A 24,959-nucleotide genomic window follows, 5' to 3' on the forward strand; every position below is an offset into this window, starting at 1 on the left:
TATTATTTTACTGTTGTTAGCCGCTCTGAGCCTGGCTTTGGCTGGGGAGGGCGGGATAGAAATAAAATTATATTATTATTATTATTATTATTATTATTATTAAAGGTAAAGATACCCCTGCCCGTACGGGCCAGTCTTGACAGACTCTAGGGTTGTGCGCCCATCTCACTCTAGAGGCCGGGGGCCAGCGCTGTCCGGGAGACACTTCCGGGTCACGTGGCCAGCGTGACAAAGCTGCATCTGGCGAGCCAGCGCAGCACACGGAAACGCTGTTTACTTTCCCGCCAGTAAGCGGTCCCTATTTATCTACTTGCACCCGGGGGTGCTTTCGAACTGCTAGGTTGGCAGGCGCTGGGACCGAGCAACGGGAGCGCACCCCGCCGCGGGGATTCGAACCGCTGACCCTTCGATCAGCAAGCCCTAGGCGCTGAAGCTTTTACCCACAGCGCCACCCGCGTCCCTATTATTATTATTACTGCAGAACAATTCCATTTACACACACACCAAAAAAGAGAGGATTTTTTGCAGGAATGTTCAGGGAAAATGCACTCAGGGAAGACTTGCCTGACACACTGACTGTTTAACCTCCCTGCAAACAAATAAAAATGGATGCTTTTTAGCGTGGCAGGTCCACACACACAAATTATCCATTTAAAAAATCACAAATGTTGCTTAGTTTCTAGAAACTCCCAGGCACACTCTACCAATGCTCAGTAAGTGGGCTGTCTGGAAATTTCAGTGTAATGTTAAGCAATTGTCAAACCACACTTTCCAACACATTTCTCCATAACTTTTCTTAACACCCAGAGTCTCTCTCTCTCTCTCCCCTCCCCTCCCCGTTTTGAAAAGTGGGTTTGTGGTGCCAGGATGGGTGCTGAATGTACTTCAGTTGTACAACATAAATTTGCTGGTATGTGACTACATCCCACCCACAAAATAGCAAAGGTTGAAATCTTTGTGGTGTTTTCAGCCAAAATGGCACGAGTCGTGTGCACACTTGGAAGTGAATCCTGTTGAATGAAGTGAGACTGCTTTGGAATAAACATGCTTAGAATCTGCTTGTAAGAGTGCTTTTACAAAATAAAGTAAAAATAAATAAATCCCTGTCTCTAATTCAAGTGTGTGTACTTGAACTAGTGCTGAAGGGGATTTTATCAAAGCAGCCTTCTTTAGGTTTCAGATTCGCAGTAAGAAGGGAAGTATCGTTTCTAAGAAAACAAAAATACAAGTGACTGGCAATCTCCATGATAATAAGTGCATCTGGCATTTCACATTTTTATTTTCCCTCTTTATGGATTTTAAAACGAAGGTGGTAAATGGCTAGCAGGCATTGAAAGCAAAATCAGAACGTGTGGCCTATCACTTGACTTGCTGCTTATGCTCCCACAACTGGAAGCACTCCAGACAATCAAGTGCAGAATCCTAGAGATTGAATTCCAAACCCTTTGCAGTGCAGCCCAAAAAACTGTTCCCCATTGGGGTTGGGAACTCCACCCTCATTTGGCCAGGACATTCCATATTTACACCAGCTTTACAATCCCCAACTATGCAGAGCTCTTTCCCTCGCAAGTTTTAACGTCTTGCCAACTGCAGTTTTGCAAGGTAGATTATTGAAAATCCCATACTCTGAAAGATGCTGCCCTTGTGGTACAAACAGGTCAAATCCATCACACGTTTTATTTTATTGCCCATTTTATGCAAAAATAATAAGTATTTGGCTCCTTTATTGAAGCAGGGGATTTATCGCACTGACTCTCCCAGGGTGTCTTATCTGCTGAACAATTGTAGTAATGACGTTGTGGAGAACGTGGCAGGATTTTTAAATGACACTATGAAATTACATCACCATGGGTCCTAAGAGCCATTTTCGTCCCTCACAGTGTATCTAAAGTTTCTCCTACCATGTTTCGTGCTGTGTTCTGATCCATGTATACGATGCACTTTTTCTATGCCAATAAAGGAGATTGATTGGTTGAAATTAAGGAGGAAATGCCAATAGAGAGATTCTGAAATGGAACCAAACAGACATGATGAAAGCAGTGCCAATAACATTTCTATGCTTTATTTCTAGCTATTGCATCATGTTTGCATACATACCATATAAAATAAAAGGTCATCAACAATGCAGCTATCATGTTCAATTGGTTTCCTTTCATAATGTGAAGTGAAAGTTGCCTAATATTTCCTAATATGAAATGTTTACATAATGCAGTGACCATGGCCTGCTCTGAAAGGCATATTTGAGAAGAGCAAATAAACCACCTTGGTGCTCTACATTGAAAGAGGTACAATCTAGAACACTTACTATCTTTGGCCCTTAGTACCTGAAGGACTTGCTAATTTCTAAAGCTCAGCCTCCTATTGCTGACATCTTCTGATGGGGCCCTGGGTCCCACATGGTCCTTGGCATTCAGTTAGCCTTTTACCAGGGACTGAGCCTTGATGTGGCAGTCCCTGGTCTGTGGAACTGCTTACCAATAGAGGTTTGGCAGAAGTCCTACCCGATTGTTTTCTTAAATTTGTCAAAAACTGTTATTCGGACAGGCCTTTTCAAACCTGAGATTCTTTGCTCAGTTGGCCTTACCGATGTGTCTGACATTCTTATTGTTTTTATTGCAGTATTGGGTCTTCTGGTTGCATACCACCTTGTGATATTTAATATGAAAGTGAGATTTATAAGTACTTCAATAAAGCTACCCCATTAAAAAAAAGAGAGACAAAAAGATCTGGTGGCATTTGATCTTTGTGTGAAGTGAACAGGATGCTTCTACATTGCTGTGGACTCAGTGCTGCTCATGGATGTAAAATTGCACAGCTTCTACACAATGTTGCCCTCATCAAAATTATTTTTCCATTTAATCCAGGTTTAACATTTCTATGGAGAATCAAGTAAGTAGGATAAAAAAAGTTTTATTGTTAATTTTTAATCTGTTCTTATAACATTGTTTTTATTATTATTAATCTATTGTGTTCTTATAATACTTATTTTAAATTGTTATAATACTATTTTTATTAATTAAAATTTAACAACAACAACAACAATTTTATTTGTACCCTGCCCATCTGACTGGGTTGCCCAACAAATGTAAAAGTCAAACGCCAAACATTAAAAACTTCCCTAAAGTTTTATTGGCTTTACATTGTATTTTTGTATACAGCTTATATATTTCAAAATACTAAGCAGTTTAGAAATGCTGTAAGATAATGGAACACCCATGAAATGGAATTTGGAACAGGGCCTCATCAAGAAATCTTAAGTGTCACAAGGGGCCTGCTTCTTAGAGAGTCCAATGGCTGCCCCAACTATCATAGTATATTTCATAGCCATTCAAACTCCTACTGCATCAACAGATTAGACTATCAGCACCATACCACCTGTTGGGTCTCCACCACCGCTGGCAATAGCTGAGGCTGGCAATGGTTAAGGCTGACAGTGACATCATCTTGGCCGCAAGAGATGATGCTACAATACTTCCACTGATAAATACCATTTTTGTGAGCACTACTGGAGCACCAAAGCACACAGAGATTCCTGCCAGCTTTCTTTCCCATGCTGATCAGTCATCTGTGAGCCAGCTTGCCTTGGTTTGGGATCTGCTGCTTCTTTCCTTGTCACGAATATCTGCCTGCATCTTGAAGAAATATGGCCTGTGATGTATTACTGTGGTGACATGATATTTTGCCCATAAAGAGAATAGTTCTTAAATCTTTTTTTAAAGAGCTATAGCAAGCCATTAGCTACTCAGTCCCCCCACGTGAAATGTGGAAACCACAATTTGCTAATTAAATACATTTTGATCATACAGGTTTTAGCAAACTCATTTGCATTGCCCCAAGTTTGCTTGTGACACACAGACGCAAATAGTTTGAAGCAAAAAAGTTTTGTTTTTCCCCCACTGAATTGCCACACTGTATCTGTTGTGTATTTTATGCCTGTTTGGACTTACTGTTTGGTTGTTTATTTACAAAATTTCCATGCCGCCTTCAACAAAAAGCCATCCCGGTAGTTTACAGAATTATAAAATAGAGTCTCTTAACTTTTTTTCAGGGCCTGGGAGCACATTTGGAAATCTGAGAAACTGGGGTGGGGGAGGCGGGCACCATAAAATACCTATTATTTCACGCACAGAAAAAATGATGCTCAGAAATACTCCCTGCCTCTCTCCCCCCAAAAATATCACACCTGGAAACAAACAATACACAGGCAAAAATCGACATTCATCTAAAAAAGAAAAGAAAATACTTGCAAATCATACCCAGAAAGACAACAACAAAGCATAAAAAAATAAGTAAAAAGACCATATTGGAAAATTCCCTTGATGCTCCCTATCCCCCCCGCCCCTTAGCAAACTCTCTTTTCGGATTTTAATGGCGAAGACCCAGAAGTGCTCTATCTAGGCAACGGGATGCATTACTCCCTAACTTTTTTTGTCTCTGTGGCCCGTCTAGCGGCCTCCAAGGCGGAAGAGTTTCATATGCCTGTCAGAGTGGTGCAAAACAATGGCCTGATCTTCACCCCGCCCCTCTACTTCCGGTTCAGACGTCACGGACGCCGTCTTTCTTCGAACCTGCCTTCCCTCACGCAGACACCCGAACTCCGCGGCCCATTTCACTCTTCCGCCCTTCCTCCTCAGCTCGGAGGCCTATCGCGAGCGGAGGGCGGGGCGAAGCTTCAGCCAGTCAAAAGCCCAAGGCAGCGGCCAGAGGGCGGGCGAGCGAGCGCCGCGAAGGAACTTCCGCTTCTCCGTACGACGACTTCAGGAAGAAGGAGGAAGCCACCGCGGCAAGAGCTGGCGAGATAGCGGAGCGGCCGTCGTGGTAGATTCGAGTCCGGCCGAGCTGCGAATCCGGGAAACGGCTCCCCCTCCCCCACCCCGCTCTCAACGGTTTTTTCCTCTCATAAACGTCGACATGACGTACCCAGGGTTCGGAGCGGTGAGTAGAAAGGGCGTGATTGGAGGGAAGGCCTGTCTGTCGGTCTGTCCGTCCTTCTCTCCCCCACCCACCCGGCCGGGTCCTTTTCTCTGGCGGCGCGGCTGTCAGTCTCTCTTTGCTCGTCCTCGCGGTTGGGGTCAGAGCCGAGGGAGCCCGGCCGGCCCTTCAGGCTCCAGGCCCTTCTTTTTAAGGCCTTCCCGAAATTGGTCTCCTTCCGCCGAGCGCCCCCCCCCCCCCCGATAGTTGGCGGAGAAGCCATTAATGTGTGCAGTGCAAGAGGCGAGGGAGAGAGGGAGGACTCTGTTCTCTTACAGCGGGAGGAAATGGAAGGCGTGCCTGACTCTGACACATCAAGCGAGCTAAAGGGTTGCCATTTTAAAAAAGAAAAGAGGAGGAGGGGGGGGGGAAACACCTCTCCCTTTCTTTCTCTTCATAACAGGCCCAGCCTCTGCCTTGTGGATGACGTACCGCTTGCCATCCTATTAAATTTGAATACTTAATTCATGGTTGTGGAGCCACCGCTTAAAGGCATAGCAAGAAGATTTTTTGAGTGCTTAGGCCGTGCTTCTAGAAACTGGGTGATCTGTTAGAGCAGTACTGGTGTTTTTAGGTCCCTTGGTTAAAAGCACTGAAAATACACTGCCGTAGGTGTAGGAAGACAGCGGGTGGTGCCTGGGGAAATCATTTCAGCTGTCGCAGTCTTTGCTGATTTTAAGCTATCTAATGTGGGACACTGGGCCCTGGGGGGGGGGGGGTTGCAGGGAAGGATAATTTGTCTTTTGTCACTGCTCTGCATCCCAGGTAAATAAGGTCATGACTGCAGGCTGAATTGATTTTTAAAATGTCAGGCAAGTTAAAGGTTGTAAGAATGGATGAATAGCAACCCATCCAATCTTGCTTTAAGAGAATTGGAAATTTCTTTGCCTTTTGACTAAAATCAGGTGAAATCTCCTTTTTTATATATAAATTTGTTTTTTCAAATTAAAGTTTTCCAATCACATATCCAACATACATCATAAAAACAAGATTTCAAAAAATCTCCTGGACTTCTCTCCTCCCCTTTGATCTGGAGGGAAGATCAGGTGAAATCTCAAGCACCTCTTTCTACCCCATTAACATATATATGTATGTGTGGCTAGAAGTCTAGCCTTAAACTTTAACTCAAATTGAGTCAGAGTAATTTTTTATTGCATCCAAGTGAATTTGGTATATATAAATTTCTAAGTAGAACTGTTTTTTTCTACTCAAAAATTAAAACGTGCAGACCAGCCTTGTGGTTGGCAGTAGTCAAATACTTGCCAGGTCTGTTTGGGAATGGTATACAAGAACCTTTTCGATGACATTCAGAAAAAAAGCTTACCTTTCTTCCCTAAGAGTGTTTTCCTGGCATGTAATGCTAAACCTCCTACTTCCCCAACCCCTAGAATAAGGGAAGCTTTGATGATAGTAGTCTGCTTCCTGGCTTACTGCACAAATAAAAATAGTCAATTTATAGTGCTGCTGGAATTCCTTCAGTTGCAGGAAACTAGTTGAAACAAAATACTAAGCACTGGTGTGCTTAGGACTACTTTGTATTTGTAAGTCATATTTTTCCTCATTTGGCTAGGTACAGTGTACTTAGTTGAAGTAGCTTGCATCACCACTGCAAAAGTAGCTGAACTAGCTAACTTTTTCTTTGCTGGTGCAATTTTGCAAACACTATTGGGGAAACTCAGATTTCCAGCACTACTTTCTGGTACTCCTTTATCTGGTTTGCTTCTGTTATGATGTTACTTTGTTGAACTGCCCTTTCTGTACTGCCAGAGTACCATGCCTCCTGTGCCACCATACCCTTACAGTAGTGAATCCCAAATTAGTGGTCAAGAAAAGTATCTGTTTCTATAAGTGTAAACGTTACCATAGTAAGATGTAGTGATATTAGAATTGTAGTGTACATACACTCCTTGAGTTTGTGAGGCATTTCAATTCAGTGAAAATCTGTTATAGACAATAGATGTTTGTGATGAGCTGGTAAATATAGTGAAATATTTATGTTCTTCTTTTCCTCTCCCTCAAAAGTATGGAGCTTACCGTGGGCAGGTGCCAATGCAAATGGCAATGGGTCAGCCAGTTCCTGGAGGAGTGCAAAGTGTGGCCCATGGTGGATCTCCTGGCTATTCTGTTTATTCTGGTGCCTATGCTGCAGCCGCTGCTGCTGATCCCTTGTGGACATTTTTCAGTGCTATCGCTGGACAGGTATGTTAGTTCAAGTTACTATCTTAAAGTTTTGAAAGAGGGCTCTTTGTTTTGATTGTAGTGTAAGGCATAGACTAGTCCTCAGGAATTTGTTTGCTAACATGTTAACAGTAACATCTGTATAGATCTGTCAGTGATTTGCAGCTTGAAAACATTGTAAATTGAAGATGGGCATTAGATAGTTCTATTTCTTTTTATTTCTTTTTTAGGGGATTGTGATATTGTTGAAAACTGGCCAAGCTTCTTAGTCACGTTCTTTTTCCACCTGGTCAGTCAACTACATGTGTAAATTTGGCTCTTACTTATAGGTTTAGATATTAAGTTTTATTGTATCATCTCAAAAACTGTCTTGTCTGCAACTTTAATACATACTGCCTAGTCTTTGAAACAAAAGGTTCTCTTTGTAAGAATGTGGGGACTCTTAAATTTGATACTTTAGCTCCTTGGCTGCAAATCACTGAGCAGATAATTTTATTTCCAGGATTATATGTCATAAGGATGGGGAGGCTGGCTGTAACTGCCTTGGTGCTCCCTTTTCTATGCTGAGAGGATTATATAGAGTTTTGTATAGTTATTAATGAAGTAATAATTAAGTGAGCACTTTTAAATTTTGAGTCTGAAGCAGGCTTCTGGGTTGGAAGAGTCATATACATTGTATGTGGCTAGGTATTTTATAGAGTAGCACCAGTGTAATCTGGGCAAAAGGACTGGATAAAAAAAAAGGTTATAGTAAAGATTCACGAAAGGGCATATGCATGGCCCCACAGGTCATTGGTCTCTAGAGCGTTTTGGGACTTGTGATGCCAATATGCATTCTCTCAAGAGTGTGGATCTGCAAAGGCAATATTCATGAAGAACTCACCAGTTCCAGGTGAGTAACTCCTTTAGATTTTTCTCCCCTTGGCATTTTAATTTCTACAGTCTTTACCAAGCAAGGTTTCAAGTTGTTACATGTTACATCCTACATGTTAGCATTTCAGTAAGACATTTTAGGGAAGGCACAACTTTCATTTGTGATTGTCTTCTTCATACCAGGGGTACCATTTCAGATTTTGGTGCTTGTGTGGTTAAGCCAGGTCCAAAGGCCCACTCTTCACATTGTAAGTGATGGCCGCAAAGAGCCAGCATATTAAAACAACTGTATTTTAATGATCAACAAGGACCTTGGATGGAATAATAATAATAATAATAATAAAAAAGCAGGCAACATTGCACAAGCCTTCCTTTCTTTCCTCCCCCTTCCATCCCCAAAAATCTGGTCCAGAAAGTCCTCCGACCCTATGGATAAGATTTTGGGGACAACATGAGAGGCTGAGGGAGATAAGAAAAGAAGGTAAACTCCTGTTGTATGACTTCAGGCCCTTCTCATTCATGCATGGACACTACTGGAGATAACCTAGTGTTACTCACATCACACATGACTTTTTAAAGTAAAGGCATTGAGGGCTTTGGTGTGCATAGATCCATTTGATTATATATAGTGCTCCTTTTGTAGCAGAGAAATGCTTCTGAGAATAATCACATGCCATCTGATGTAGCAACTGCCTTCTCTAGATGGCACTCCTAATCCACAAAAGTGGTCTTGGGTGGGAGTAACTGATCACTGCATGTAATGAATATGTAATGAATATTTTGGTACTATTTTAGTATCATTTAATCTCAGTCTAAAACAACCCAGTAGTTCTTTAACTAAAAAAAGGCTCAACTGCATAGCATGAAAGGAAAGCACTTTTGAATGGAGATATTAGGCATGGTTTCACACCACATTAAATTATAGTTAAGGTATTATGCACACTGTTGAAATTGCAGACACTGCTCCTCACTGACTTCTACTGGGTGCTGTCTAGAAAACAAGGCATGTTATGTTAGCCAAACGTAGGCTCATGGCTTGGAAACAAGCAGTAGCCTGAGTTTGGACAACATGGCAAACCATTCCATGGTTTGCTTGTTGGCAGAAGAAGGGAAGGAGTGAAACACTTGTGATTCCAGCAGGGTGCAGCAGCATGCTTCTCATTCACAGCAGATTATATTTTATTTTAATAATTACTTAATGCAAGATGTGAACTAGGTCAGAAGGTAGAACCTTATTTGTTATGTTTTGTTTGCATAGTTGCTGGGAAAACAAATGCTTCTGGCCAAATTCATGCTCTTTTACCTCTGGTCATTGGGACAAGCTGATAGATGAGGGGATTTTAAGCTAGTTGTTAGAACTCTGATACTTATTTAAATGAGCATGTGTGAATTTTGAGTATGCTTTTCTGAAGCTAGTCTAAGCAGTGGAAAGTTGATAGAGGATTGTACCTGAAGTGGACTGTAGGAGGGATGAGCAGGAGGGAAACTTAGGGCTTTCTTTTCTTCTAGCAGAGAAAGAGAAAATTTCCAGAGTACCCTAGTTCCTAGATTGGGGAATGCAGCAGTGTGTTCTGGGGTAGCACTAGTAAGTGATGGTGAGATAGGTGGTCTTCCTTTGTGCACAGGGACAGTGGCTCCTTTCCACTTCAGGTTGTAAGGCAGACCTTACTGAAACCAGAAAAGGAGAAAGGAAGGTAATTAGCAAAATCTAGTATTCGCCTCCTGTTTTTATTCTTCTGGAGAACCAGAAACACTGTTAAGTTCAAAGCAGAACTAGTGTGCTTCACTCTGGCAGCTGCTGCTTTGAAACACTAGGCCTGGGATCCCTAGCTAGACGCCTTGAGCCCATGAACACATTTGGAAGTCTAAAACTTGTGACACTCTGAACTCCCCAAAATGAGCTTAGCAAGCACCATGAGGACACCATGGTGGTCATGGGTGTCACATTGAGGACCCAGCACTAGACACTGTGTGGGTGAGTTGTTGAATGACTTCACCAGAAATACTGTATGAGGAAATGGCTTAAGTTAAGCCATGACTATGAAGTCTAGAAAAGTGGCCAATATATTAAGTAGCTTTCAGTCTTTTTTAATTAAGTAGAATAATTTTAATATAACAATTTCCAGCCCTTCTATAAAGTTTTCTAAACAATACTGAAGTCTTGTGGGTGCATCACTGGATTCAGGCCCCCGTTTACATTTGAAGTAGTTAAGGCAGCAAGGTCTTGATTAATGGCAGGCAGGATGGGGGTTCATTGTACTGAGAGTTGGTGAGTCCATAGAAATCTAGGAAAGTCTTTGAAGAAATGAGTTGTTGTTTTTTAAAATGGCTTGCCCAATAGTACAACTGTGTTCTAGTCATAAGGAACAGCCTATAAATATGAAAAAGAATACTGAAGATAATGGGAAACTCTTGTAACTGTAGGAACTCCATGTATATATTAGAGCAGCTGCGGGGAACCTTTGGCCTTCCAGATGTGGCTGAACTACAACTCCCATCATCCCTGGGCATTGGCCATGCTTGCTGAGGCTGGTGAGAGTTGCAGTTCAGCAGCACACCTGTATTAGACTAGCACATAATTAAATGTAGATTCTAGGTAAAAATACATTTTGGTTTCAAGTGTAGTTCCTCTTTTGGAAATAAGAACATTATGAAGCACTGCCACCTTTTCATTGCTCAAAGCTTTACAGAAGTGGTTTTCAAACTTTGTATCTTCAGGGAACCCTTTCCACGTTGACTTACCTGGTGAAGCACACCGTAGGTACCTACTGTGGAGCAAAGGAATTCTGTAATACACATTTCAGAATTTATCTTAAGTAGGATCCAGGCTTTTTGGCTCCACAGAAACTGACCTTGCATCCTGAACACCCTTACAGAGGAGTAAGGTCCATTGAATGCAGTGGAAATTGCTTTGGAGTAAAATGCTTAAGATTGCTCTGTGAGTGCTCCAGAATGTACTGAACACAGCCCTGAAGCTGTGAGAGATCAGGAAAGGTATTGACAAGCCATCTTTCTGGGAAGTTTTTCACCATAACTGTTTTTGATGAAGAACCCTTGATAAGTTTCTGAGGAACTCAAGGGTTCCCCAATACATAGTTTGAAAACCACTACTTTAGATTAATTGTATGTAAATGGGGTAACATATATGAAAAAAGGGGGAAATTACGTGCTTTGATTTTCTCCAAGTAGGACCTTAATTGATGACTTCCATATTTTTTTTCTTAATTCTCAAGTGTAATATTTTAGTAAATTTAGTTTTTTATAGGAGGAATAAACATTCACTCCTGAAGTACCAGTCAAATAAGCACAGTCTGTCATCTGCCATGTAGCAGGACCAGTGGGGTGATGGAAGCGTGGGCCTTGACACTCAAAAGAACTGATCAGGTAGAAACTTGCAGTAACATGGGTATTACTTTTGGAGGGGTGGGTAAAAGCAGGCCAGTGAAGTCATTTCTGAGTGTTGTTGCATTGTGGTCAGTCAGTGAGACTCAGAAATGTATTTACCATCAAATTCCAACAATCCTTCTTTCCTGTGAGCTTACCCAATGAAAATTATGTTGTATTTGTGGGTAAATGGTATAAGTACCTTCACACTATTGCATAGTCATGTTGGACAATTATCTCTAGGATGTGACTACATAGATCACAGTTGACCAGAGATGTTTGACCTCTTTAGTGTTTAAATGTGGCTAAATAACACAAATTCATATTCTTTCTCCTGAAACCTATGATCAGCATATGATAGTTTCTTAGACCTAGCCAGGAGGAATACCTTCCCTTTCAGGTTAGAACAAGAGATATATTTACACATGCTTTTGGGAAACTTCTTGTAAGAAGCCCAGTCACTTTAGGATAATTGGGTTTGCATGGGGTGCAAATGAAGTAGTGGGTTTTGAATTTACTTCCCCCTTTGCATTTTCATTGGAGAAGCTCACACTCTAAGCTTTTCATTTTTATTTATTGCTATAAAAATCATCCCAAGGGAGGGGATGATATACAGTAATTTACAGTAATATTTACATTAAGTGCATGTTAGGAGACAAGATTCTTTGTGCCGTGTTAGGTGTGACATCTTAGTAGGATAATGTATTGATGTACCATGGTAGTTGAAATGCTTCATGTCATTGTAAGCAAATCTTCTGTGTGATAAGCTTTAGTTGATCAAAGAAGTAGCTCATTGGCATTAGTACAGAGCTTCAGAACTGTTCAAAGAGCTACTTTATAGTCTTTCATTTCATTTTCTGGGTTTTTTATGTATACTATTCTCGCATGTAGATATCTTCTAAACTTAAGGTAACTTTGTGATCCATTTTGTACGCAGCTGGATTTGAGCTGACCTGTTAAACAACAATGAACATATAGGTATAGGGTATTCCTGCAGAGAAGTAGATAATGGTGGGGGAAAGCCATTTTGTGTTGGTTTTAAAATAATCCGCCTTATGATTTACAAAGCTGCGCATGAAACTTTTAAAAAACATTCAACACTTGTGGAAAAAAATTCAAGGGAAAAAACTTCATATGAAAAAGCTGTGCTATTGCAAGATGTCACTGCAGGACATGAGGAAGTTCTGCTTCATTTTTTAAAAAAATTAGGAAATGTTAGTTACTGCTTACTTATATAATTTAATTACTTTGGCAAATTTCTAGATGAGTAATTTTCATGAAGTATTGTAATTCTATTAATTGAGGTAGAATAGTTGGCTAACAAATAAAATTCACACATACTTGATTTTGTATTACTAGATAGATTGGTATACTTGAACCACAAATTTGTTATGCATTAATTTTACAGGATGGTGAAGTGGATGCTGAGGAGCTACAGAGATGTCTAACCCAGTCTGGAATCAGTGGAACTTACTCTCGTAAGACTTTGTTGCTTCTGAACACCTTAAATTCAATCTCCAAGAAGTTATTGCATTCTTCTATCTGTCTTGGCCAGTGCTGCACTGGCTGGGGCTGATGGGAGATGTAGTGCAAAACATTAAGTTTGTTATTAGATGTATATTCCACCTTTCTCCGAGGTGCTCAAGGTGGTGCAAGGTAGGTTAGGCTGAGAGACTGTGAGCAGTCCAAGGTCTCCCAGGAAGATTCGCAGCTGAGTGGAGATTTTAATTCTGGCCTCCCAGGTTCAAGTCAAGGAAGATTGTTCTTCATTTCCCTCTTGACTTGCTTAAGTCCTGTTTGCCTCTCTGTATCTGTATCCACATGACTTGTTTGGGCAGTTATGCCTTGAGTCATAAATATTGCATTTAATGTCCCTGCAACATGTGTAATGCAGCAAACAGTGAGTGTGGCAGATGGCTTAATAAAATGTAAGGAATGATTTTTATCCAAACTATAGCATGTGATGATTGGCATTTCCATAGTACATAGTGGACCTGGATATACATGAAGGTGTGGCTGTGTATCCGAAGAGCTCAGAAGGCAGATGTTCCTCTTGCTCTGCCTCCTGCCGTTGATGTTTTCAACTATTGTCATAGCTTATTTGATTGTTCAGACGACTTGGAATACTTATTCCTGCTTGTGGATACTTCTGCTCACTTTCTGCCTATCAAGGAAGCATATTCATTGCTGAATTCTTTCAGTTGCTAATTTGAACTCATAGCATGCTTTGCATTCTACTTGAATTGTTTTTATCAAGGAATAGTTTTTTTCTTTTACTTTTCTGATGTAAATTTTATAGTATCCTCCATTCTCATGCTAATTCACACAGGTTGTATAAAACCTTTAAAACAGGAAAAGTATTCTGAATACATTTTCATTATGTCTGTCTCTTTTTTATATATAAATTAGCCATTGTTTTGCTAGCCATTACCTGTACATGAATTGCTAGTCTTTATAAACTTCATTATGTTGCTAGTCGTGATAGTTTGAACAATATTTATTAGAGCTGAAATCAATATATACCATCTAGAATTAATGCATCTTTCACTTGTAATTTCAGCATTCAGCTTGGAGACGTGCAGAATTATGATATCAATGTTGGATGTATCCTTGCAAAAAGTCTTTAAGTATAACTGTAAACTTCATTTCATATGAAACCAGCTGGACCCAGGTTCAATATACAACAGGACCAAGGTTTCGGGATGCAGGGTTCTGAATATGTTTAGGAACAATCTTGTTTTGAAAGATGAAAAGAAACTAAGATTGATGAGGTTGTAGGGCCAGCTAAGCATTAAAAAACATGTTTTAGAACCTTCACACCATATTTTGTGTTAACAGAAACTGGATACACCAGCAAAGCTAATTCTGGACACTGATTCTGGGGGTTAAGCTACAGCTGCTGGCTTTGTGCAGTGGGAACTGCAGTTTAAACTACAGGCTCTGTGTGTTAGCCAGCATGTGCTAGTTACTGGGCTATCCCAACTCAAATGTGACCAACAGCAACAAAGTAGTGAGTATTGAATGGTATTTATGTACCAAGTGACAGGAAATAACTTAAAGTAATGTGTGTGGTTTTAAAAACAAACAAACAAAAAAGCCTGCAATATTAGAGATAAGTTTGGAAAGCATACTATACTTAAAATAAACTTTATTTCATACCACCTAGGTTGGCAGTACTTGGTTTTGTGCTGCCTTGGAACACACTGATATTTTAAGGATTTTCCTTCTTGACCCTTTGCATCCTGTAGATCAGGGTGTAAATAAACAAAAAACAAGAAATAATTTCACTTGCTCGGATAACTTGAACGTAGAACAGCAGCTTAAAATGTTCTAAGCAAACTCCTGAATAAGAAGTTGGAAGATATGTATTCAAAACAAAAAATCTAATGCAGGTTTATGTATTTCTGTTCACCAACTTTCTTCAAGATGGTCTGTTTTCTTAACTATTACATTAGAGAGAGAATACTGGGAAAATGGGATACAATGAATTTAAGGAACTCTGGGCCGCTCTCAGTGCTTGGAAACAAAATTTCATGATGATAGATCAAGACCGAAGTGGAACTGTGGAACTTCATGAATTGACTCAAGTCATTGTAGCTATGGGTATGATACGTTGGCTAGACATGTGTTTTCAAGTAACTAATTATTTCCCTGTAAAAGTAGAATGGGTTGCTAGGAAGAGTATTTAAAAATATTCAGGACGTTATACAGTATTTTAGTGATTGGCTCTAGATAAATCTTGGTCATAACTTGCTCAGTCTATGGGTAGAAGAGCAAGCCTTTAAAGGAACTCTGAGCAGAGTATTGAAGGATGTATGTGAACAGGAGTCTGACATTTGAAAGGATGAAGTTGAATCATGTATTGCTGCTCTCTTCTCAAAGCATCTTCATACAAAACAACCTTTGGTCTGAATTGTCCGGGATTTTGAAAATCTTCATTGATTGATTACAGGGTACACAAATAATGCAGGATTGAATTGCTCAGGCATTCATGACAGAAGGCGATAGTTCCAGTGTGAGCACAGTAGAAAAAGCTGCTGGCTTTCCTATTAGAGAACAGGGAGATTGATTGGGAGGACATCTTTGAAGTCCTATTAGTTTCTAGTAATCCATTCTGATCAATGTGCCTGAGAACTCTGGGTTTGGGACCAGCATTACAGCTGTAGATGTGATTCTGGGAGCCCATGTCTTTGCAAAATGGGGTAGGTGGTGGTCTAGAATCAGCCAGGTGCTTATTCCTTCTCTTCCTTGCCCATTGCTTCCTCCTCTACAGTCCCCTTCTCACAGTTTGGGCTCTAAATCCATATTTACACATTGCAGGAAAAGCATTTGGGGAGGAAGGTTAAGCAATTCTCTTTCACTTGCCCATCTCTGCTCCTGACATCCATATCCGGGTCCCTAATGAATGTGTGAGACAGTCCTTAGAGCAATGGACCTACCTTCCTACCCTTAGTCTGGGAAGGAAGGAATATATCATAGTATTATATAATTTCCCCACTGTACCTAGAAGGGAAAGATGCAGCTCCCTCACTCAACACCTGCTTTATTCGTGGAGTGCATGTATTGTGTTCCCCTCTTGAGTTTTAGTTCAAAGAGGGCTGTGAATGCCAGGAGCTGTTTATAAATATTAAGATAACAAAAACGCTTATTTAAGCCTTTTGCTCTGAAGTTGATCTTAAAAACATGTTTTTCTCCTTGACCTTGTCTAGGTTATAGGCTAAGCCCACAGACATTAATTGCTATTGTAAAACGTTACAGCAAGAATGGCAGAATCTTTTTTGATGACTATGTGGCTTGCTGTGTGAAGCTTCGGGCTTTGACGGGTAAGGTGCTTTATAGTTATTTTTGTAACAATTCTGTATCTGATGCCAGTTGATGACTATTTTTGTTACATTTGTAACTAATTTTTTCTATGTTGTCAGCTGCCTTGAGCACGGTTTGAACTGTAATGCAGCATTAGAATCTGAAGTGAGATTAAATTTAAGGGGTGAAATCCCATGATGTGCAAGTGGGCTTCCACTCACTTCCCCTTTCTCTTTCTCCTGCACACTCCAAAATCTGCTCTGTAGGGTTGACAGTCCTCCAGAACAGATTTTGAGGGTGTGCAAGCAAGAGGAGAGGGAGGTGTCATATTGGAAGTCCCAATATGCAAGCAGAAGTCTATTCTCTCTTTCGTAGGCAGTATCTGATGCAACCCAAGGACTCCTTGCACTCTTACTTTTTTCAGCTTAAAAATCAGGTCATTGTGAAATACAAAATGCAGTAAATGTGACAAAATACTCAGCAGCTGGGTCTGGGAGCATGATATTCAGGTAGCTGCAAAGCACGGCATAAACTTGAAACATCTGGGGCCAAATTGTGTGCCTTGTATAATCTCGTTGACTTGATTAGGACTGAACATTACTGAGAGAATTGTCTGATTTCTTTGTCAGTGGAATTTATTGTAACTAAATTGAGAAGGTTGCTTTTGGAGGATATAATCTTGTGTTTGGTATAATATTTTAGCCCAGTTCCAGTCAGTGAGACTTGAGCATGCAAACAAGCATTTCAGAATGTGCATCAGTATGTTTACAATATAAATGTTACTTTCTTTTAACAGATTTCTTTAGGAGAAGAGACAGCATGCAACAGGGCATTGTGAATCTTGTATACGATGATGTAAGTAACATAACTAATAACTGGTTGTTCAAATTATAACTTTCATTATGTACCTGCAATATTTTCAGGTGTTTTTTTTTTCTGGAGAAAGAATACTCTCAAAGTAGTGATTGTTCTTGGGAAATAATCTCAGAATAGTGTTGAACCTCTTTCAGAATCTCATCTGTGGTGTCCTGTGCATTAAACAAGTTTTGGCACTGTGTTTTTCTCCCAACACCCTTAGTTCAGTTGAACTGTCACGCTTGAAATCTTGATTAGCCAGTTTGGTTATACTGTACTCCGGGATGTACAGCCTTTGGAAACTATTTGTATGAATGCTAATAGTACAGCAGGAGTTCCAATAAATTTTGCATTGGAAAATCTGCAAAAACAATGCAGTTCTAATAATGCATCTTAAGTAGTAACTGCAAATGTTGTTATGGGCCTTATTTTGATTGCGGTTAGGTATTGGATCATAGAGTTGGAAGGGATCACAAGGGTCATCTAGTCCAACCAATGCAGGAATCTTTCACCTAGCCTGGGGCTTGAATCCACAGCTCTAGGATTACGACCATCTCTATTTTCTAAGCAGAGAGATGAATGAGTCTCTTGGCCATGCATGTCGCTTTTTTGCTCCTTCCTTTTTGTGAGTGAAATATTTAAATATAGAACTATTTAAATATTCCAAAACTCTATTTTGTCTGAACCAGGAAACTCTGAGTAACTGCTTTGGAATAAGTCAGGATATGAAGCCACGGTTCATAGGAAATTAGTTGAAGAGTTCCTGTTTTATTCCTTCTTTGAAGGAGTATGGTCATCTGAACCAGCCCACTCTGTTAGAGTAGTCTTGACTAATGTGTTATTAGGCAGGTGTGTGCACACATTGTATTCAAAACACTGGTCCTTTGTGCATTAAATACGGTTTTTCAGATTTGGGATGTTTATGGCATGTCCTTCAGCTGGGAAAACATAAGTGTTTGGGGCAGGTAACTCATTCACAGTTCTTTATTTTCCTGGATTATTACTACTGTCATGGAAAGCAGTTGGAAGAATAGATCAAATAGATTCCTTGAACTGCATATTCAGTTCTCTCAATTTCCATCTCAACAGTAGCAGAACTCGCTGCAATTGCCAAACCCTACCACTATGTGTAGCTTTCAGCCTGCAAAGATACAAATATACAGGGAACAGACTGCCAAGGCATCTAAAACTAAGCAGATGCATGTCTATGCTTTATCACAATTTTAGGGCAGATGATTTTCATTATCAAATTTTGCGTCTCTTGTTGCATTAGTACTCTTTGTTCAAGTAATGAGGAGCCACATTGGGTGTTACTGAATACTGAAAGTACTGTGTAGGATGGTGATAATCTGTGTGTTTTGGGGTTTGGTGGTTTTTGCTGTTGCTGGCATACAGTAAAAAACTTGACTCTGTTTTGATAATAAAGTATATCTAAATTCAGTTATGATTCTCTGGTCAATAATTTTATTTGACTGGCACATTTTTACCTTTTTATATTTGCTTGAATCCACTGTTGAACTTCTGTAAGCAGCAAACTCAATTTTTTCACACAAGGGCTTTTGAGGCTACTGTTTATGAAAGTAGGAAAACAGTGTGTTTCTGAACCCCTCCACAACCCCCTGAGCTGATTGCCAACAATACCAATCCTCCTGTGCAGATTTTCAGGAGGCACAATGGACTTATAGGGTGAAGCTTCCTCCTCCTCCCTTCTTTCAACAAAAACATTTTGTGAGCAGAATTCTGCTCTGATTTTGACAATTGGCCCCAATATATTTTACTTCTTGACCTGCGTATAGTGAACAAATCCCAAACTGCACTATGCTCATTCTTTGTCTAGTTAAAAAATCCCTTTCTTTAAATTGGCAGTTAATATTACAATTGCTTTTGTTTTTCAGTTCTTGCAGTGCACCATGGCTATCTGAGTGCCAACTGTGGAAGAAAATTCCATGTATAATTTCAACTACTTTGAGAAAACTAACTGAAAATGCTGTGAAAATGAAGCTGCCATTGATTTTTCCACATTTCTGCCTGCTAATGCATCATTTCTGTATAAATATATTTGACTTTTAGTGTGTAGTTTGACAATAAACAAATGTTCACATTTTACAGTAATTCTTAGAAGTGTGCCATTCTTTATGCATATGGATGGTAGACTTTTTATATTTTGGGATTATGCTCTCAGGATTGATAAGAGGAAACAATCACATTTCATGTAATGGTTATAAACAGGGTTTAGTTTATCTTAAAGTGCACTCCCCCCAATACCTGCTGGCTTAAATTGCAATAAAGATTAGCTGTAATTGGCATTCTAGTGTTCTACAACCTCAGTTGTTTCATGTGCTGCACGCCTATGAAATAATAAATGCCTGGAATAAAAAAGAATTAGTATTTGTCACAAGTACAAACTTAAAACATATTTCTTCTTCGGGATGTTCAGTAGATTTATTTGACTGTAGACTAGTATAACATGTTCATAGTGAAGATTATATTTAATGGTAGTTGAAAACTTTCTGTTTAACTATTTTTATCCTCTTGAAGATGTAATCCTCAGAAGAATTCGTGTGCCTCTCTAGAGCACCCATTTTTTCCTTTAAATGTTTGAGGCTTCTTTCTTAGATGTGTGAAAGTCCTAATTGACCCTTTCTTGTTCTCAGCTAAAATCCCCATATTATTTGAACAAACTTGTGAACAAATGCCTGAGCAGATTGATTACAGAATCCAGCTCTGTGCATCATATACAGTGCATTGTAGTTACTACCAGAAACAAGGACAATGTTGACTGCCTGGGAAGCTGTTGGTATGAAGTAGCTTCTTGCATGGTTGTGATAATTTCAGCCAGGCCAGCTTATTGATGCCATTTTCTTTTTCTAGTAGCTACTATTCTGCAAGTTTAACGTGTAAATGGATGCATACCAGTGCTTTTTCTTTTACTATTCAAGCCAAATCTTGCATCTGTTCATTATTTGTGAGCGTAGTGAAACTTCAAGTTAGGATAGCAACGCTTTCCAGGCTTTGATCAATGGGCTTGATAACGTTTGGGTCTACAAGATATGTTGAGATGAATCTGCAGCCCAACCTTGTGAGCCGCTATGCAGGTGCTGCTGCCCCAGGTAGTAGGTGGGAGGGAGACAAGGTTAGGATAGGGCTTTGTGCAGTTGCAGCAGCTGGCATCAACAGATGTACAACAATATATTGTTTCCTCTGTGCTGCAAAGAGCACCAAGCAAGCTCTGATGAAGAGGGCAGAATTGGACAGCCCTCTGTATTGTTAGGCCCCACTGGAAACAGCCAGAGGGTCTATTCAATGGTGTAGCCTTGTTGCCATTTCTTGACATGTTTGATGGCATGATGAAAGCTGCATGTTCAGACCAATTTGCTCAGCCAAGGATACATTACTTAGCTGCCAAGGCACAAATCCAGGTTAATTCTGCCACTGCTAAACATTTTAAGGGTCAGTTTGCCTATTGTGATTTAAAAAAATTCTTGTGCTGAGAAAGATTGTTTTTAGAATGGAATCAGTAATGTATGGATTTAACACTTCAGTTGTTTGTGTCTTGCAGCATCTACCCATAGAATCTCACTAGTATAATGGACTCTTTTCTAAAAGGATCTTGCGTTATCATCCAGTCCCTGTAACTCGTATTGGCAGTTTAAAATCAAAGTTCTGAAATCATTGACACTCTTCGTATGCATATTTTGCTGTTCACAATTGTCGAGTAATAGTTGTAGATTATTTGCAATCTGCTACGTAGCGATTTTCGTACATTCTGAAATAACTGGATACTGTTCTAACTGTACAAATGTAGTAACTATTTTCAGTGCCATTCCAGGCAATTGTTTGGAAATAAACTTGGAACTCGCTTTATATTCTTTCATACCAAGACGGTGTAAATCTGACATGATACAGTTCTTGAGCACTACAGTAATGTTGCAGGATATGCTAGATCTTTAATTATTATTATTATTATTATTATTATTATTATTATTTAAACTTTGATTTCGTTGAAAGCATTAGCACAGCATGGTAGGTGACAGTTGTAGGTGGGAGAAGATAACTTTGTGAAGATTCTTAACTTTGAAGTGTGCGAGACCAGCTGTACAATTTCGAAGAAAAAGTTGTAGTACAACTCCTTTAAATCTCTCTTGCTACATACACAGGTGGAGTTCATGCATGTTTCCAGTCTTTCAAAAATGAGTGTTTGCTAGAAGGGTAGCATTATCCCAGGAATATCCCAACTCCCACCAGCCCCAGCCAGCATGGGCAATGATCATGAAAACTGGTATCAAATAACAGCTGACAGGATACAGATTCCACATCCCTGTGTTACACACTTCTCACAGTGCTATTTTTCTCTACACACAAAATTTTCCACTTCCTTGATCATGCAAATATGTGAGGCTGCCTCAATGATTAAGAGGAATCTATCTGAGATTAAATACACTGCATATTGCCAGTTCTATGAGGGATGACTTGGGAAGATCAGTCTGTACTCTTTGCATGTCATAACTGATGTAACAAAAAATAATTAGATGCAGCAACTGCTGCCGAGTGTCCCAAAATAACGTAGGATCACAAATGAATAACCACCCATTGTGCATACCGCTGAAAAAAGATCTAAAGGTATAGTTGGATGAAACACATAAAAGCAAACTCTTTGCAAGCCTGCACATCTTCATTATCCTGGAGTCTGTCTTAATGGCGGGACGTAGTTGGACCTGAAACACATAGCTGGAAGATTGGGGAGGCTAGCTAGTGGTGTCCAATTTAATTTCTACAAATGGACCCATAGAAAGGAGTCTTGAGACCTGGTTGAGATGTCTGAAAATTACTGAAGCCCAAGGGTGGATGCAAGTCAGTGAGGCGACACTGTTCAGACTGTGACTGTGAGGCTCACTGGTCCTCCACCCACCATTTAAGTAATAACTGGCATAAGGGGGGCTGAACCCCTCCACTGAAGGCAAGTGAGATACCTTCTCCCCAGAGGTGGCTAGTGTCCATTGGGGCTAGTGAGGCAGAAGGCGGGAAGACCAACAGTAGGTGCGGCCAGAATCAAAGGCAGGTGGGAGAAAAACTAGAAATGAGATTAAAAGGAGGGCATGGACATCAGTGTTGCCTCCTGGAGTGGTTGCAAGAAGGCAGGGAAATGGGGATTGGCTGAGCGTAGATTGAGTTTGCAGTGCTACATTTGCAATAGACCCCTAACCCCCCCTCTCCCCTAAACCCCCTGTTTGTCTAACCTGGGACATGATACTTGCATCTCTTTCAATTAAAATCATGAATGGCTTTGAGCATTAAAAAAACACAAAAATAGCAAAGCCATCTAGAACATTTTAAACTACTGCCATATGTGGTGATCAGTATGACTAGCAGAAGCAAAATCTTCCAAGGGCAATTTGAGCAGGCCTATCTCCATGCTGCCAAACATCTGGTGGCTTGCTCCTGATAGCTGGAGAGGAGAAATGCAAATGTGGGTATAAACAAACCAACGCTTCCTTGCTTCAGTGAGGCACAACTAAAGCTCAGAGAAGACAGCAACCACGCAACCCTTCAGTTCTACAGATGCATCTGTATCTAAACTTCAGACAGAAGGCTCAGACTGCATGCCACCACTGTGATGTAAATAAGCTAAATTTCGGGAGAACCTAATAAAAATTGCTGAAATAATTAAAAAAATGTTTTGAGGGCCAATTTGTTGTTTTCGTTTGCAGCTGGTTTGGGGGCACAAAAAGCTTAGCCCTGCTTTAACTGGCTTAAATTTCCTCAGGATTCAAGAATATTGGAGCTCCATCTTCTATAACTGATATTTCTGGAACAGACTATTACTGTGTGCATTCAGATTTGTGGACTTGGAACCTTTTTTAATTACTAACCTAACATTCCACTGCTAGCTGTTAGTGCAGGTACCTAAAGTTTCTGAAGTGCTCTGACTCATGTTCATCCCTGGACTATATCTGCATAATACTACTGTTGCTCCTCAAGCCTTCTTTTAATAAGATCAACAAGCTTTTATAGGCTGAAACTTCCTACACATCTTGAGCTGAGAATAAGTCTCAATAAATTCAATGGGACTTACTTCTGAGTGGACACAGAATCTCACAGTTAATCTCTGCTTATAAGACAGTTCCCCATTCCAATATTTTAGGTGTCAACTTTTCAGTTTGGACCGTAAATAATTCAATTTACAGAGAGAAGAAAGTTCACATTTGTTTACCACAGTGACTGAAATGGCTTTCACCTTAACGCATAGGCGCACGATAAACTCAGGTAAGAGTCAACGAGTTCCTTAAAGGATCTCAGCGTTACTGCCTTAAGTGTGAGCCAGTGTGGTGTCGTGGTTAAGAGTGGTGGACTTGTAATCTGGTGAACCGGGTTCGCTTCCCTGCTCCTCCACATGCAGCTGCTGGGTGACCTTGGGCTAGTCACACTTCTCTGAAGTCTCTCAGCCCACTCACCTCACAGAGTGTTTGTTGTGGGGGAGGAAGGGAAAGGAGAATGTTAGCCGCTTTGAGACTCCTTCGGGTAGTGATAAAGAGGGATATCAAATCCAAACTCTTAGAGTTTCGCTGGTTAGTGATGAGAGCGTTCTCATTGACATGTCTGGAACATGTGCATTTAGGATCCAGTGATGGGGCAATGTAGCAGAGAATATAAGGGAAAGCACAGCGGGCCTAAAAAAAAGAATGCAAGGAATAAAGTAAAAGAGCCATTTGTTTTGCAACAGGCATATAGTATAACTAGAAATGATAGCTTAATGACATAAGTGCAAGTATTTTTATGTGCCAGTGGGGATTTGTTATATGTTAAATAGATCTTTCAAAAATCATTGGTTTTCACATAGAAACCTATTCAATTAGAACACATTTTGAACTCTTGTAGCAGGGCTATGCTGATCCATGACCACTTATAGGCTTTCCTTCCTTCCTTTCTTCGAGCTAGTGAGCCACAGCTGATGGGGCATTATCCTTTCAAATGTATCAGTACTGGAGAGTCAGACTGATTCCAAGCTGTATAAAAACTAAGCACATAAGAGTGCTTAATTCACATGGGACATTATATATGACAGAACGGGGATTGTACAGAGCAAACAGAGGGATTTTAATTAAAGTAGGTGTTTGAAAGCTACAATCCCTGTGCACACTTACAGAGGAGTAAGCCCAACAGAACACAGCAAGGCAATGCATTGGGCTGCATGAATAGAATGCAGTGTTCCTATAAGTCCTCTGGCTCTGACATCTTACTCAGGACTGCTTTCTCAGCCTGGATGGATAGGTGCCACTCAAAAGATGAGAGAGAAGAGAAGCCAGTAGGATGCGGTTGAAAGACCATGTGACCTTTTACCATGTCGAAAGCTCCCAAATTTTCTTGTTCCTAGAGGGAAGCCACGGCAAGATGGGGAGGAGTGTAGCTCAGTGATAAAGCACTTTTTTTTTTTTGTAGGAAGTTTCAGGCTCAACCTCTGGCACCATTAGGGTTGTGTTCACACTGCCACTTAGTGCGCACACACTGTGTTTCCAGTGCTGGGTTTTTAATCCATGTTCACACAGTGTTATCCAAAATGGATATTTAACCTGTGCTTTGTTATAAGGCGGGACACGGGTGGCACTGTGGGTTAAACCACAGAGCCTAGGACTTGCCAATCAGAAGGTCGGTGGTTCGAATCCCCACGACGGGGTGAGCTCCCGTTGCTCGGTCCCTGCTCCTGCCAACCTAGCAGTTCGAAAGCACCTCAAAGTGCAAGTAGATAAATAGGTATCACTCCGGTGGGAAGATAAACGGTGTTTCCGTGCGCTGCTCTGGTTCACCAGAAGTGGCTTAGTCATGCTGGCCACATGACCTGGAAGCTGTATGCCAGCTCCCTTGGCCAATAAAGCGAGACGAGCGCCGCAACCCCAGAG

General features: G+C 40.5%; 1 protein-coding gene across 2 annotated transcripts; it reads left to right on the forward strand.

The window, feature by feature from the left end:
• The first annotated feature begins 4,633 nt into the window (after positions 1 to 4,633).
• GCA (grancalcin) lies at positions 4,634 to 20,928 on the forward strand. Of its 2 annotated transcripts, XM_077936749.1 has the most exons (9): positions 7,033 to 7,170; positions 7,938 to 8,041; positions 11,352 to 11,406; positions 12,815 to 12,884; positions 13,967 to 14,010; positions 14,862 to 15,009; positions 16,116 to 16,229; positions 17,006 to 17,064; positions 18,960 to 20,928. In XM_077936749.1, exons 2-9 carry the CDS (start codon positions 7,971 to 7,973, stop codon positions 18,984 to 18,986), a joined length of 588 nt encoding a protein of 195 aa, XP_077792875.1. In that variant the 5' UTR covers positions 7,033 to 7,170; positions 7,938 to 7,970; the 3' UTR covers positions 18,987 to 20,928. The 2 variants fall into 2 exon arrangements, with proteins under 2 accessions (XP_028603040.1, XP_077792875.1); XM_028747207.2 differs by lacking the exons at positions 7,938 to 8,041; positions 11,352 to 11,406 and adding an exon at positions 4,634 to 4,935 and having other exon boundaries at positions 6,994 to 7,170.
• The last annotated feature ends 4,031 nt before the right edge of the window (positions 20,929 to 24,959 follow it).

The sequence above is a fragment of the Podarcis muralis genome, chromosome 1 (genome assembly GCF_964188315.1).
Source record: "Podarcis muralis chromosome 1, rPodMur119.hap1.1, whole genome shotgun sequence".
In the NCBI taxonomy this organism is placed as follows: Eukaryota; Metazoa; Chordata; class Lepidosauria; order Squamata; family Lacertidae; genus Podarcis; species Podarcis muralis.